This window comes from Lithobates pipiens, unplaced genomic scaffold (genome assembly GCF_037356315.1).
Source record: "Lithobates pipiens isolate NorthernLeopardFrog02 unplaced genomic scaffold, aLitPip1_a1.2 Scaffold_19, whole genome shotgun sequence".
Lineage (NCBI taxonomy): Eukaryota > Metazoa > Chordata > Amphibia > Anura > Ranidae > Lithobates > Lithobates pipiens.
The window spans coordinates 577263465-577277871 of NW_027507764.1; the positions used below are offsets into that span (position 1 = coordinate 577263465).

General features: G+C 45.2%; 1 protein-coding gene across 21 annotated transcripts in view; it reads right to left on the minus strand.

The window, feature by feature from the left end:
- Positions 1–14407, minus strand: part of PTK2 (protein tyrosine kinase 2) — a 549666-nt gene that overhangs the window by 310561 nt on the left and 224698 nt on the right. For all 21 annotated transcript variants that reach the window (XM_077493396.1, XM_077493389.1, XM_077493392.1 and 18 more), the window contains one exon: positions 9437–9524. In XM_077493396.1, coding sequence (XP_077349522.1) covers positions 9437–9524 — 88 coding nt within the window. The remainder of the gene's footprint in view (positions 1–9436; positions 9525–14407) is intronic.

Sequence of the window (14407 nt, forward strand, 5' to 3'; positions counted from 1 at the left end):
CAGCCTCCTGCCTGTGGTACCAGACCTAGGACTCTGCCAGCCTCCTGCCTGTGGTACCAGACCTAGGACGCTGCCAGCCTCCTGCCTGTGGTACCAGACCTAGGACTCTGCCAGCCTCCTGCCTGTGGTACCAGCCCAGAGAACTCACCAACTGTTTGTGTAACCAGATCTACCCTAAACCTCACTGTGAGAGATGAAGTCACAGACTCTAAGATAAAATAGCTATTTAGGTACAGTATTCTGAAATAGCATTCGTTCTCTAGCATCTTTGCTTACAAATTCTTAAGGAGACTGTGCTGTATTGCCACTTAATGTCCTTATTGAGTCGTAGAGAGGTTGCTCTTATAAACCTGTTTGCATAACTTAAAGTCCAACTCAAGGCAGGAAAAAAAAAAAAAAAAAAAAAAAGAGAGAGCCCTTGCAGTGGGGCTGTGCCGCTCTGCCACAATCTGAAGGGGCACTTCCCTTGGCATCATGTCCAGAGCAGGGCTGTGGACCCTGCCCTGGTTTTGATGATGCCAACGCACTGGACCACTAGAGTGTGAGGGTCCAGAAGCTGCAGGGACTGGTCTAGCTGCAGGAAGGAGCAAAGAATCGGGTAAGTAAATTTCCTGTTATTAATCCCTCAGACATAAATAAGCAATTAGCCCTTGCAGTGTGGGCACAGCCCCAATGCAAATCCAGCCATAGATGGGGGTTTTTTTTTTTCTGCAACCACAAGTTGCAAGAAATAAAATGGCTCAATTCTGACTGTGTTGATGGGGGAATCCTTCCCATGGAGCCATTGTGTTCTTCCCTGGGAGAACACAGTGATTACAGCTGCTGACCATAATCACATGTAAAATCCAACAGGCTGGTAGTACCCAAGTTGATTAATCAATCAAATTGGGTACATTCAGACTGCCCAATACATGGTTTGAATTTCAGCTGGTCCTTGCTGAATCGGCCAAGATTTGAAACATCTACGGCCAGCTTCAGGGATCATTTTCTATTTGCTCGGAGTTGGGCAATTCCGTTGAGAATGCTGCAGGATGGGGGGAGAGGAGGAAAATGCTGCGGGATGGGGGGAGGAGGAGGAAAATGCTGCGGGATGGGGGGAGGAGGAGGAGGAAAATGCTGCGGGATGGGGGGAGGAGGAGGAGGAAAATGCTGCGGGATGGGGGGAGGAGGAGGAGGAAAATGCTGCGGGATGGGGGGAGGAGGAGGAGGAAAATGCTGCGGGATGGGGGGAGGAGGAGGAGGAAAATGCTGCGGGATGGGGGGAGGAGGAGGAGGAAAATGCTGCGGGATGGGGGGAGGAGGAGGAGGAAAATGCTGCGGGATGGGGGGAGGAGGAGGAGGAAAATGCTGCGGGATGGGGGGAGGAGGAGGAGGAAAATGCTGCGGGATGGGGGGAGGAGGAGGAGGAAAATGCTTCGGGATGGGGGGAGGAGGAGGAGGAAAATGCTGCGGGATGGGGGGAGGAGGAGGAGGAAAATGCTGCGGGATAGGGGGAGGAGGAGGAGGAAAATGCTGCGGGATAGGGGGAGGAGGAGGAGGAAAATTCTGCGGGATGGGGGGAGGAGGAGGAGGAAAATGCTGCGGGATGGGGAGGAGGAGGAAAATGCTGCGGGATGGGGAGGAGGAGGAAAATGCTGCGGGATGGGGAGGAGGAGGAAAATGCTGCGGGATGGGGAGGAGGAGGAAAATGCCGCGGGATGGGGAGGAGGAGGAGGAAAATGCCGCGGGATGGGGGGGAGAGGAGGAGAATGCCGCGAGATGGGGGGGAGAGGAGGAGAATGCCGTGGGATGGGGGGGGAGAGGAGGAGAATGCCGTGGGATGGGGGGGAGAGGAGGAGAATGCCGTGGGATGGGGGGGGAGAGGAGAATGCCGTGGGATGGGGGGGGAGAGGAGAATGCCGTGGGATGGGGGGAGAGGAGGAGAATGCCGTGGATGGGGGGAGAGGAGGAGAATGCCGTGGATGGGGGGAGAGGAGGAGAATGCCGTGGATGGGGGGAGAGGAGGAGAATGCCGTGGATGGGGGGAGAGGAGGAGAATGCCGTGGATGGGGGGAGAGGAGGAGAATGCCGTGGATGGGGGGAGAGGAGGAGAATGCCACGGGAGGGTGGAGCGGAGGAGAAGAATGCCGCTGAAGGGCGGAGAGGAGAACGCCGCGGGAGGGCGGAGAGGAGAAGAACGCTGTGGGAGGGCGGAGAGAAGAACGCAGCGGGAGGGCGGAGAGAAGAAGAACGCCGCGGGAGGGCGGAGAGCAGGAGAATGCTGCGGGAGGGCGGAGAGCAGGAGAATGCTGAGGGAGGGTGGAGAGCAGGAGAATGCTGAGGGAGGGCGGAGAGCAGGAGAATGCTGAGGGAGGGTGGAGAGCAGGAGAATGCTGCGGGAGGGCGGAGAGCAGGAGAATGCTGCGGGAGGGCGGAGAGCAGGAGAATGCTGCGGAAGGGTGAAGGTCCACTGTAGGGTAAAAACATTTTTTAGGTTTTATAACCACTTTAATATTCAGATTCCCACATCAGTCCAGTTCTGACTGGTTTTCTGTAAGCTTATGTGCACATAATTGAAAGCGCTAATGAAAGACTCCTAACAAACCCACACACACACTCTGCATCACAGTTCATTTAAATAAACACTGCCTTGCAGCAAGGCCTTTGCACGGTAAAATGTATGCAATATCTGTCAGGTCTCATTCAGATGATGTGCCCCCAGTCAATGTCGCACAGGCTGAGCGGAGGCCCTGGAGATATGTCCAGCAAACCTGATCAGCATAATCATGTGAAGATGCAGAAAACGAAATTCATGTCCAGGAAACAAAACTAAGATAAGTACAGACATTACACACTACTGACAATACGCTTAGAGTTCTGGGCAATTCCACTAATACGTTTAGCAGAAGGGACATTGCGAAATGAATTACCAATCTAAAAGTAGAGCTACAGTTCAGATAAAAACTCGCCAGTAAGGTTTGTACATGGTCTGCCTGGAGCCAATGCTCTGCTGTGGTCACATCAAATAAAAGTATGACTAAAGACCAGACAGCCATAAAGACTCAGGGCGAATCAGTAAGGCATTTCCCACACATTACTTGGAGGTGTGGGTACTGGCAGAAGCTGTACGTCAAATTCACGAAGGCAGCGTGACACTTTCATCGGAAATAAAGTGTTCCACAGTCAAGTACTTCATAATAGCAACAATTTTATTATCTGACGGCATTGTTGCCACTGAGTCAATAAAGTTTATTGCGCCATATTGACTCCAAGAAAAGTTGAGCAAAGCTTACTTACAATGTAGACCTTCGACGTGGCTGCCAATTGGGCGCACTGCTGCTTTGGGGTTGTAAAATAATATAGTTATACTGTATTATAATATAGAACTAAACTGTACTGTTGTATTATGGAATATTACAAACATTATGTCAAGGGATGGGCATTAACGTGTTTTCAAGGGTGTTTCCTTTGTCAAAAAGGAAACCTTAAAAGAGACGTACAGGTGCGCCCATTTGCCCACCGCTGCCATTGTACCCTTGAAATGCGTTACTACCCCGCCCTTTGACAACGTTTGGCCATGAGGAGCTACGGGGTGGCTGGTGGCGCTCTATGTGTATAGAGAGCCAGTCATTCTGAGCAGGTCCCCCCATGCAGCCAGCATCAGGATCGTCTACCACTGCTCTTCACAACCTCCCTGTGCAATGTGCTTGAGCTCTCTACCTCTCACCTATATTACTCAAGAGATTCCCAAGTGTAGGTGTGCTATTTTATTTTATGGAATAAATGTTACTATGCTCCAATTGGATCCAGCACTCCTGCTCTTTTCTTCATCTGAAGAAAGAGTTCATGTTCTGTGGATTATGTATTCCTGCAGCTTCCTTCAATGATCGGGGCTGGCACAAAAACAAAAGAAGTATAAACAGAAAAGTCAGTGCTACTACCCATACACCATGTAGATAGCAGAGCCCCCAGGTGCTCGATCCACAGTCGCTGGCTGAGTAGAGTAATGTAGAAAAAAATTATCCACACTCCGATAGTTGCTCTTAAAATTTCTTAATTTTATTGAATAGCCACAGCGAACAAACGCAGATTAAGTCAGTTGACGTGTTTCAGCCTATAAGGCCTTAGTCATAAGGTTATGACTAAGGACTTTTAGGCTGAAACGCGTCAACTGACAATCTGAGTTTGTTCACTGTGACTATTCAATAAAATGAAGAAATTTTAAGAGCAATAACCGGAGTGCGGTCATTTTTTCTACATTACTCTACTCAGCCAGCGACTGTGGATCGAGCACCTGGGGGCTCTGCTATCTATATGGTGTATGGGTAGTAGCACTGACTTTTCTGTTTATACTTCTTTTGTTTTTGTGCCAGCCCGGATCATTGAAGGAAGCTGCAGGAATACATAATCCACATAACGAACTCTTTCTTCAGATGAAGTGTTATTTATCTTTACTGTGCTGTCCGTTTTTTGATTTTTTTAATCACTAAACATCAAAGGCTTAGTTTGCATTGCCCAGGTTTGCGACACGTTAACTTAACCCCTTAGCGATGACCTATGCGGCCTCGGCTTGAAGGGGTTGTACCGGGGTGATATGCAGCTGCAGGCAACACCCCAGTACCGTTTTTTAGAGCGGGCGGTTTGCTTTTTTAGTGATAACCGATGCTGCTAAAAGACACTGTTATCCTAAAGGAGCGGGAGGGGACGTCCCCTTCCATGATCCGGCACTTCCGTCGGATAGAGCGAGACTGGAACAAAGCCGGAAACGGCTTGGCTCAGTTCTCCTATGTAAAAACACGGAAGCAACGTCACAATGTCACTTCCGGTTTACTCGGCTGCCAATTGTATAGAAACAGAACAAAACTCTGGATAGCCGCACTCCGGGTTGAGTAAAAATTAGGTGCCTTTAATTCTTCAAATGCAAGTGCAAAACTCCATTGAACAACACATCACAGCAAAGAGGAACAAAAAAAAAAAATGGAACAAGGTTGCTGACGCGTTTCACGCTACAAACAGCGCTTACTCATAGCTATGAGTAAGCGCTGTTTGTAGCGTGAAACACGTCAGCAACCTTATTCCATTTTTTTTTTTGTTCCCCCTTTACTGTGATGTGTTGTTCAATGGAGTTTTGCACTTGCATTTGAAGAATTAAAGGCACCTAATTTTTACTCAACCCGGAGTGCGGCTATCCAGAGTTTTGTTCTGTTTCTATACATTTGGCTCATGCAATCAGCCTGCACCTGGAACCCCTACCTACTCAGGGAGTTAGCAGCCTGTCAGTGGTTTGACCTGGAGCGGTGAAATTTCTGTTTGTTTTGTCGACTTACTCGGCTGCCAATATCGCCAATAAAAAAAAAAAAAAAAAATTACAGTAATCAGAATCACCGTTTTTGGCGATCTGAATACTTTAAAGTGCAAAGGAGGGATATGGAGTCTTTTAGACCCTCGATCCCTCCATAAAGTGTACTTGTCACCACCTATTACTGTCACAAGGGAGGTTTACATTCCTTTTGACAGCAATAAAAGTGATCAGAATTTTTCTTTTTTTTGAAAGGGACAATGTAAAAAAAAACAAAAAACAAATAAATTTTTTTTTTTTAAATGCCCCCATCCCCGCAAGCTTGTGCAAAGAAAATGCAGACGCCTGCATATGTAAACGGTGTTCAAATCACACATGTGCAGTATGGCCGCGATCATCAGTGACAGCAATAATTTTAGTAAAAGATCTCCTTTGTAATCATAACCTGGTAACCGTTAAATTTTTTTTTTAAAGCGTCGCCTATGCAGATTTTTTTTTAGGTACCTTTCCATGAGTGTGCACAATTTCAAAGCATGACATGTTGGGTATCTATTTACTCAGCATAACACCCTCTTTCACATTATACAAAAAAAATGGGCTAACTTTAATTAACTTGGATTCCTGAAAGTGTATTTTTTCCCAAAAAATTGCGCTTGAAAGACTGCTGCGCAAACACAGTGTAATATAAAATATTGCAATGATCGCCATTTTATTCTCTAGGCTCTCTACTAAAAATAAATACATAAAATGTTTGGGGGCTACAAGTCATTTTCTAGCAAAAAAAAATAATACGGATTTTAAACTTGTAAGCAATGTCAGAAATAGGCTTAGACATGAAAGAGTTAAAGTGAAGCCCCTCACCATAACCACTTACCAGCTCAGTTTCTCGGCCTCTAAGGAATATCATGTGATTGATTTCACTTCTTCCTATGCGGCAGCGCTGGTATTTGATGACTGGCTGCTCATACACCCAGCAATGTCACACTGGGGTGGTGAGGGAGTGATCGACCCTATGTATATTAGCAACTTGTAGCTTACACTAGACATGTGCAGAGTGAAATATTTTGTTTCGGAATTTAGTTTTCGTCAGAAAAATAAATATATTTAGTTACTCTTGAAATTCGTATTTATTTCGTTTTTTTCATTCAAAAATTGCATTCGTCCGAAAATCCACATGAATTACGGTCGAATCTGTCGAATGTATAAAGAAGATTCGACGGAGCTTCTAAACTCTATATAGCCTATAGGCCAGGGGTAGGGAACCTTTTTGGCTGAGAGAGCCATGAACGTCACATATTTTAAAATGTAATTCCGCGAGAGCCATACAATATGTTTAAAACGAATTTTTTTTTTTAATCGATTAATCGACTAATTTAAATTATAACTGTAATATCCACGTCATCGCCCCCACTGTAATATCCACATCTCCCCTACGATTGTCTGCTTGCTTACCACTACACAGGCAGGCAGATCCAAGAGCAGTTGAGGCGGGTGATGATGTAGTCAGCGCGCCGCTCACCTAGGCCGCCGCCGGGTGTCCCAAGATGGCCGCAGCTCTGGAGCTCGGCCGAAGCTGCGGCCTTTCCTATAGGCTCAATCCACGGATCGGCACACCACGCAATCCGCGGATTGAGAGGCGAGAGCCAGATGCAGCCATCAAAAGAGCCACATCTGGCTCGAGAGCCATAGGTTCCCTACGCCTGCTATAGGCGGAGCATTTGACTCCGGAAATGTACGATTGCAGCATCATACAGTTTCGATGCTCCCTCGAATATTATTATAAGCGTGTTTTTAGTTGCTTTGTCGAATATCCGTCCTTCATGTTGAATGAATGGTCTAAGTCTCAGTGTCAGGTGTCAGATAATGAGTGACTGATAATAACGAATATGGCGGCAACCCATTGCGAGAGCGACATGGAGGCATTGAAGGATGTTCCTGGGCCATCTACAAGTGTTTCTGTATATATATTAAATACTCATTCAAACAGAAACTGGTGGACTGGTGATAGCGATCACTGATCAGACAGGTAACAAGATTCTATAATAATAAATCCCCACCCCACAACACAGGCAGCCTCTGAGGCTATCACAACAACACTAGCAGTAACACTAGTATCACTATAAGGTTCTCACACTAACACAATAGCAGCAGAATATTAGGAAAAAGCTAAGTTGCACTGTAGCTTGCTTCACTATTGTTCTGCTGCTGTGCTTATGCTTAATAATAATTTGGGTTCTCTGACAAGTGACAATTCAAATGGACCAGCTAAGATTGACTGTCTTCTGAAATGATTCAGTGTGTGCGTCTCTCTCTGCTAGCAATCGTAAGTGAAAGCTGTACGGGTGTACTTACTTCTAGCTACTTTACTGCTCCTCCTCTTTGGTTACAATCAGCCAATAACATTCACCATCATCATTATTTTTATTTTACTTCCCCCACCCAATTCCAGAATCTTTTCTCTCTATTTCAAATCTTTTCTCTCTAGGTCGAATCTTTTCTCTCTAGGTCGAATCTTTTCTCTCTAGGTCGAATCTTTTCTCTCTAGGTCGAATCTTTTCTCTCTAGGTCGAATCTTTTCTCTCTAGGTCAAATCTTTTCTCTCTAGGTCAAATCTTTTCCCTTTTCTCTCTATGTCAAATCTTTTCCCTTTTCTCTCTATGTCAAATCTTTTCCCTTTTCTCTCTATGTCAAATCTTTTCCCTCTATGTCAAATCTTTTCTCTCTATGTCAAATCTTTTCTCTCTATGTCAAATCTTTTCTCTCTCTCTATGTCAAATCTTTTCTCTCTCTCTATGTCGAATCTTTTCTCTCTCTCTATGTCGAATCTTTTCTCTCTATGTCGAATCTTTTCTCTCTATGTCGAATCTTTTCTCTCTATGTCGAATCTTTTCTCTCTATGTCGAATCTTTTCTCTCTATGTCGAATCTTTTCTCTCTAGGTCGAATCTTTTCTCTCTAGGTCGAATCTTTTCTCTCTAGGTCGAATCTTTTCTCTCTATGTCGAATCTTTTCTCTCTATGTTGAATCTTTTCTCTCTATGTCGAATCTTTTCTCTCTATGTCGAATCTTTTCTCTATAATCTTGGACTAACAGAGGTAAGGTTAGGCACATTCAACCACAGGTTCAATAGACCAGATTGTTATCGTCAGAGTCCCATCGAATCTCCTATTCTAAATCTAACTGTTCTAACAACGAAAACAAAAATAAAGCATTTATTTATGTTAGATGTTTTGTTTTTCGGATTCTGCACGTTCGTTATAGTTTGTCAAAACGAAAATGAAAATACCTGAAATTCGGACAAAAATGCAATTGGACAAAATCGGACGAAAACGAATGCACACGTCTAGCTTACACTACTTTTATCCCTGTCCAAAAAGAGTGGTGGTGGAGGGGAAGGTTGAGGGAGGTGTTGGGAAGTATATGTAGCTATGGGAGGCCAGCGAATACTGATTCTAACCAGTACCTGCTCCCGCAATCCGTGCCTAGGCGGAGATAACATCCCTTTGTCCTGCCCCCCCCTCCCCTCCTGCAGCCTCCTCAGGACACATCACATGTCCCAGAAGGCTGCAGGACCATTCACAATGTGAGTGGGCTGTGGTTCCTCTGGTAGCCATCTCCCATAATCAAAATGGCAGCACCATGGACAAGCAGCCGTTAGAAAAACTGGCTTTAGGAAGATGGCACTGGACTCCAGGCACTGATAAGAGCCTGATTTTAAAGATTTAGCAGATACAGTATTTGTGGTTGCAAAATAAATAAAAAATAAAAAAAAGAAGTTCCTCTTTAATTGTATCGCTCAATACAATAAATGATCAGGTGGGGGATCATCCATAATTTCTCAATATCCTCAGAAAGTTAAGGAGCTAGTTCCCCATTACAGAATCTCCAGCAGATTTCTTTTTATCTCTCTCATCCCTTTAGAAAGGAAATGGCAAAGTGTCTGCTGCACAGGAAAACAGATGAGGTAGTGCGTGAAAAGCAGAGATACACCTACAGAACAGGCTGGTTTTCTATTAACTGAAAGGTCGCATTGAATACACAAGCCTACTTCGCTCCAGGCAATGGCGCCCTACTAAACGCACTGCAGAGTAGCGATCTGCAGAGTTTACCGTTCCATACATAATTCATCCCCCCCCCTCCCCCTCCAGAGGTCACCTACCTGCTGATAGAAGAAATTTAAGGTCGGTTTATCCTCTGCGAATTGGTTGACAAATACTTTGGGCAAATAACGAATCCTCAGCTCATACCTGAAAAAGCAGAAACAAATCAACATGAACGCCATAGAACATGACATGTTTTTACAATATATGGTGTTACCAGAGACATCACAGTTACTGTATTTATTGGCATATAACACACACTTTTTCACCCTGAAAATTGGGAACAAATAGCGTGTGCGTGTTATACGCCAATAATTCAATTTTAGCTGCCTCGGAGGGGACAGGGAGGGGACAGGGAGGGGGGATAACCGCCGTCATATTACATACAGTGAGAATCTCCTGTTTACTTGGCGGCCTCTGTAATAGGAAGTCCCGTCTCCTGGGCCGCCATTGGACCAGTGTTCTGTCTATCATAGGAGATTCTCACTGTATGTAATCTGTCGGCTCTCGTCCCGCCCCCTCCCTGTCCCCTGTAGGCTGCAGATGGGCATCAATCAGGCTGCACTGGTGGCAATGGCGAGGCTGCAGATGGGCACTGACCCTTATTTCGCTACAAAGTTCCTTATTTAAAATGTAATTTTTTTTCCTGAAACTTCTCTCTTAAAATTAACGTGTGTGTTATGTCGATTGTGTGCGACCTGACTTCCACCAAAGCCCTTCTAATACTCAGCCTGATAAAGTTATTACATTTTGAATTTTAGCGTGCTCTTTAAAAAAAAGGGACCGTTAAACGAATAACACTGCTGCCAGTAAAAAGCAAAAGGCACCTAATATACACAGGATGACAGTCCGCCCGTGTGTACAGAAGCCGGTCGTTCTGCTGGCTTCTGTCGATTGGGCATGACCAAAAAAGGTCTGTTGATCAGCGCTCTCAGACAAAGTCTGAGAGCGCTAAACGGTGTGTTCCCCATGTCAGAACACAATAGCTCAGTGTGGGAGATTGATAGACAGATGTCCTAGCCATAGGTGTGCGCACAGGGTCATCCTGAGCCGTGCCAACAATTTTCTGGCATCTCCCATCTCCCCCCTGCAGTGCTGCCAACCCAACCCAACCCCCCCCCCCCCCCACCGCCGGCTGCTGCAGGGGATGTTTCAGGATGGATGAATGAACACAGTTAGTGATCTGTACCAATCACTCCTGTGTTCATTCTTAATTGAAGCACAGTAAACTATAGAACCTTCATATTTCAACCAAAACTCCCAACAAGGCCCCTAAAGAATTTGTATAAAAAAAAATAATAAAAATAAAAACAACCGACAGTCTACTGCAATACTGACACCAATCACTACTCTGCTAATAATGCTATGGGCTGCGCACACAGATAGTACAGCGGTTCCTCCCAAGCACTTCAGTTTTTTTTTTTTTTCCATTCATCACGCTGGGTTGAAAACAAGAAAAAAAAACTGAAAAAAAAAAAACCTTTTGTGTGTACCAGGCATAGCAGAAATAAAGAGAATTGCTTAGTGGTTGTCAGCTTCAGTGACTTGTGGCCAGACCTTCGCCCTGATTATCCTTTGTTTTGACCCCATATGCCTTCCTCACTCTACTTGATCCTGATCTCCTGTTGCTGACCTTGGCTTGTGTTTTGTCTCTATCCTCAGCCTGCTGTTTTTGTACTTCCGCTCATCTTATACCGAACCCTGGCCTGGCTCCTGACCTCCATTCTGCCTTCCAAATTGGTACCTCTTCTGCCTGGTTGTTGGTGACTCGTATAGACTATGGCTTTGATTTCCCATATCTGAGAGCTCCTGCTCTCCATCTGTGTGACCGTATTCTGCACACATTCAAGTCCTGCATCCACAGCATTCCAGCAGTATCCACTGTCAACTGACTGTCCATGGCATCCAGACCTACTACAGGCACTATGGCATCCTTTGGGGCTGGTTTACTAAAGGAAAACAGACTGTGCACCTTGCAAAGTGCAGTTGCACTCTGCAAGTGCAATTGCTCCAGACTTTAGTAAATGAGGCAACGCTTCATGTTACAAAGAATACCCAACACATGCAAGAAAAATAAAAGAAACAAAAATTTTTGCTTGCACATGATTGGACGATGGAAGTTAGCAGAGCTCTCCCTCATTTACTAAGCTCTGGAGCAACTGCTCTTGCAGAGGGCAACTGCACTTTGCAAAGTGCACAGTCTATTTGCTTTTAGTAAATAACCCCGAAAGAGTGGCATAGTGCCTGTAGTAGGTCTGGATACTGCTGGAGTGCAGGACTTGAACGTGTGCAGAATACGGTCACACAGATGGAGCACAAGAGCTCTCAGATATGGCAAATCAAAGCCATAGTCTATACAAGTCACCAACAACCAGAAGAGGTAACAATTTGGAAGGCAGAATCAAGGTCAGAGGCCAGGCCAGTACAAAAACAGCAGGCTGGAAATAGAGACAGAAAACAAGCCAAGGTCAGCAACAGGAGATCAAGATCAAGTAGAGTCAGGAGGGAACATGGGGTCAAAACAAAAGGATAATCAGGAAGAAGGTCTGGTCACAAGTCACTGAAGTCCTTTGTCTTGCTACACCCTGTCACAAATTCCAGGGGGTGTAGGGACAGGAGGGGTAAGGAAAAGCCCTCTCGTCAACTCGGGTACGAGACCATCCTAACTTTTTATCCACAGGCAGTACCAGCTTTATCGTCTCAATTTGTAAAATGGGAAGGGAGCTACGATGTAATAAACAGACCTTGCATTTTACCGCACAGTAAATCAATTCGCTTTACATATTTTATTTTCTCGCTCTGTTATCATAACATTAAAGCATAAAGAAGAATGGAAGTGTGGTATTTTTTTTACATTCAGTCAGAATTTACAACCTTGTTTTTTACCATCTGCTTCCAACACGAAGGACATAATATTAATACAGCCCTGCCACCCCCTATCGCCATTCCTCTTGCCAAGAACGAGTCAGACATTCATTAATATGAAACATTACAGTCCCAGATCAATCTAATTACAGCGAACACACAGAACCGTCTACCACTATCTGCTGTGCATTTTCATTTCCTCGCTTGGCATGAAGAATCGGCAAATGCAGATAAGTGCTCGTGTTTGTTGGGGGATTTGTGCAACTTAAAATACAGATTTGCATAAGACAGACTAGAGAATGAAAAAGCTTTTTCAGATTAAATCTCTATCACATGGAAAGGATTAATTTTGCTCTCCAGCGGGCATCGCCAGGTTGGAATTGTTCACAGATCAGCTGTGTTTTTAATAAAAGGTAAAACCTACCTGGACGCTGTATTCTAGAAAGGACACCCCCTGTGCTGCTTCACAGCGCCCAGAGCAACGGTTCAGAAGTCAGGGGGGTTCAGGTTCTGCAAAGGACGAGTGATGCTTTACCCTGAACCAAACACTCCTCTGTGTGTGGCAAACATGTAAAAAAAAAAAAAACTTGCATTGTCTATTCTGATTGGTGCCCCAATGCACCTATACAGTGTAAACAAACAGACCTGCGCTGCAGTGCATCACACTGAACACATGTTTTAAGCAGTGCAGCAGGCCATGATGCCCATAAACAGTGCAGGCCCCTTCTTAGTGTGTTTATGCTTGTTAAAAATTTTTTTTTTTGTTCTGGATAAAGTGGTGAAGAGTTATAACCCCTGTCAGGTTTTTATTGCCATGTCTCTATTTTGGGGGGGGGGGGGGGGGGGGGCTAGATTAACCCTCTCTAGTTATTCTAGTGACCAAAAAAGTGAAAGAAAATCCAAAATATTGAGTTGTGACTAGGAATAAGGGGGGAATACCAATCCTTTTCGACGACAGCCAAGAGCGGATTATCCTAACTTTGGAGTGATTTCCTTTCACTGCCTGTAAGTTAAAAAAAAAAAAAAAAATAAGTAATTTTTCTTCTTCATTGAAGTGCGCTGATGAGGTGGCACTGATGGGCACTGTTGGGGCTGCACTTATAATACGAACACCGGTGACCAGTGCCCTGATCATCAGTGTAGACGTCCCCTGTGTGGATTGCCGCTTACCGGCTCTCCTCACGCGCTGTCAGCGCGAGGAGTCGACTTACGATGGATAACCGGCAAATCCTGTTTACATTGTCATCAGTTGTGAGTGGACTGAGCAGTTGTGATTGGCTCTTTACCCCAATTTGTGATCAGGTGTGTCCAAAAGGTCACATGATCCTCCCTGGGTCAGCCAGCACTGACTGCAAGAGAGGAGGAAGCGCTCAACAACGGCTGCTAATGCCTGGAAATGGTAAGGTCACCCACAGGATCCTATGGCTCATCCAATGTTGGTGCGTGTTCCTCTCCCCTGCAGCCGCTGCTGGCTGAGACAGGGGAGCGTGTTTATCTGACCGGACAAGAGCAGCCTGAAAATAGGTATGTTTACAGATCTTTCTTATACAGGTTAGTGAAAAATTATATTAGGAGGGAGGGAGGAAGCATTTTTAAGACTAGTTAGGTTTTGCCTGGAGTTTTACTTTAAACACAAGGTATATCCCTTCTGCTGCTGTCTCTGAGCCAATGGAGAGAGAGAAAGCTATGAGAGCCGCTGCACTCATGCACATTGCTGGATCGGGATTGGGCTCAGGTAAGTATAAGGGGGGGGGGTGGCGGGGGGAGCAGCACACTGCAGAGAATGCATTAAGGTAAAAAACCTTTAGGCTATAGAAACACTTTAAATGCTTTGGTCTGTACAGCACATGGGAGCATTCACACAAGAATACAAAATGTTCTACTCACGGAATACATCTGTACACTTTACAAATATTTACGCAAGTGCTGGTGTATGCCAGAGTACAGTAATTTATACATATGGGTGGCTTTATGCAGCACCTGGGCTACCTGGAGATTGGGGGGGGGGGGGGGTGTTAAATTGCTGGAATTATGTTGCTTGGGCTAAGGCATCTGTCTTATAACCTGTGTTGATACCGATATTCTGTGTTTGCAGTGGAATGTATTCCAGTGGGCAATACATATAAGAGCGCCAAGATTAAACCTGGGTGGCTAAAGTAGAACGT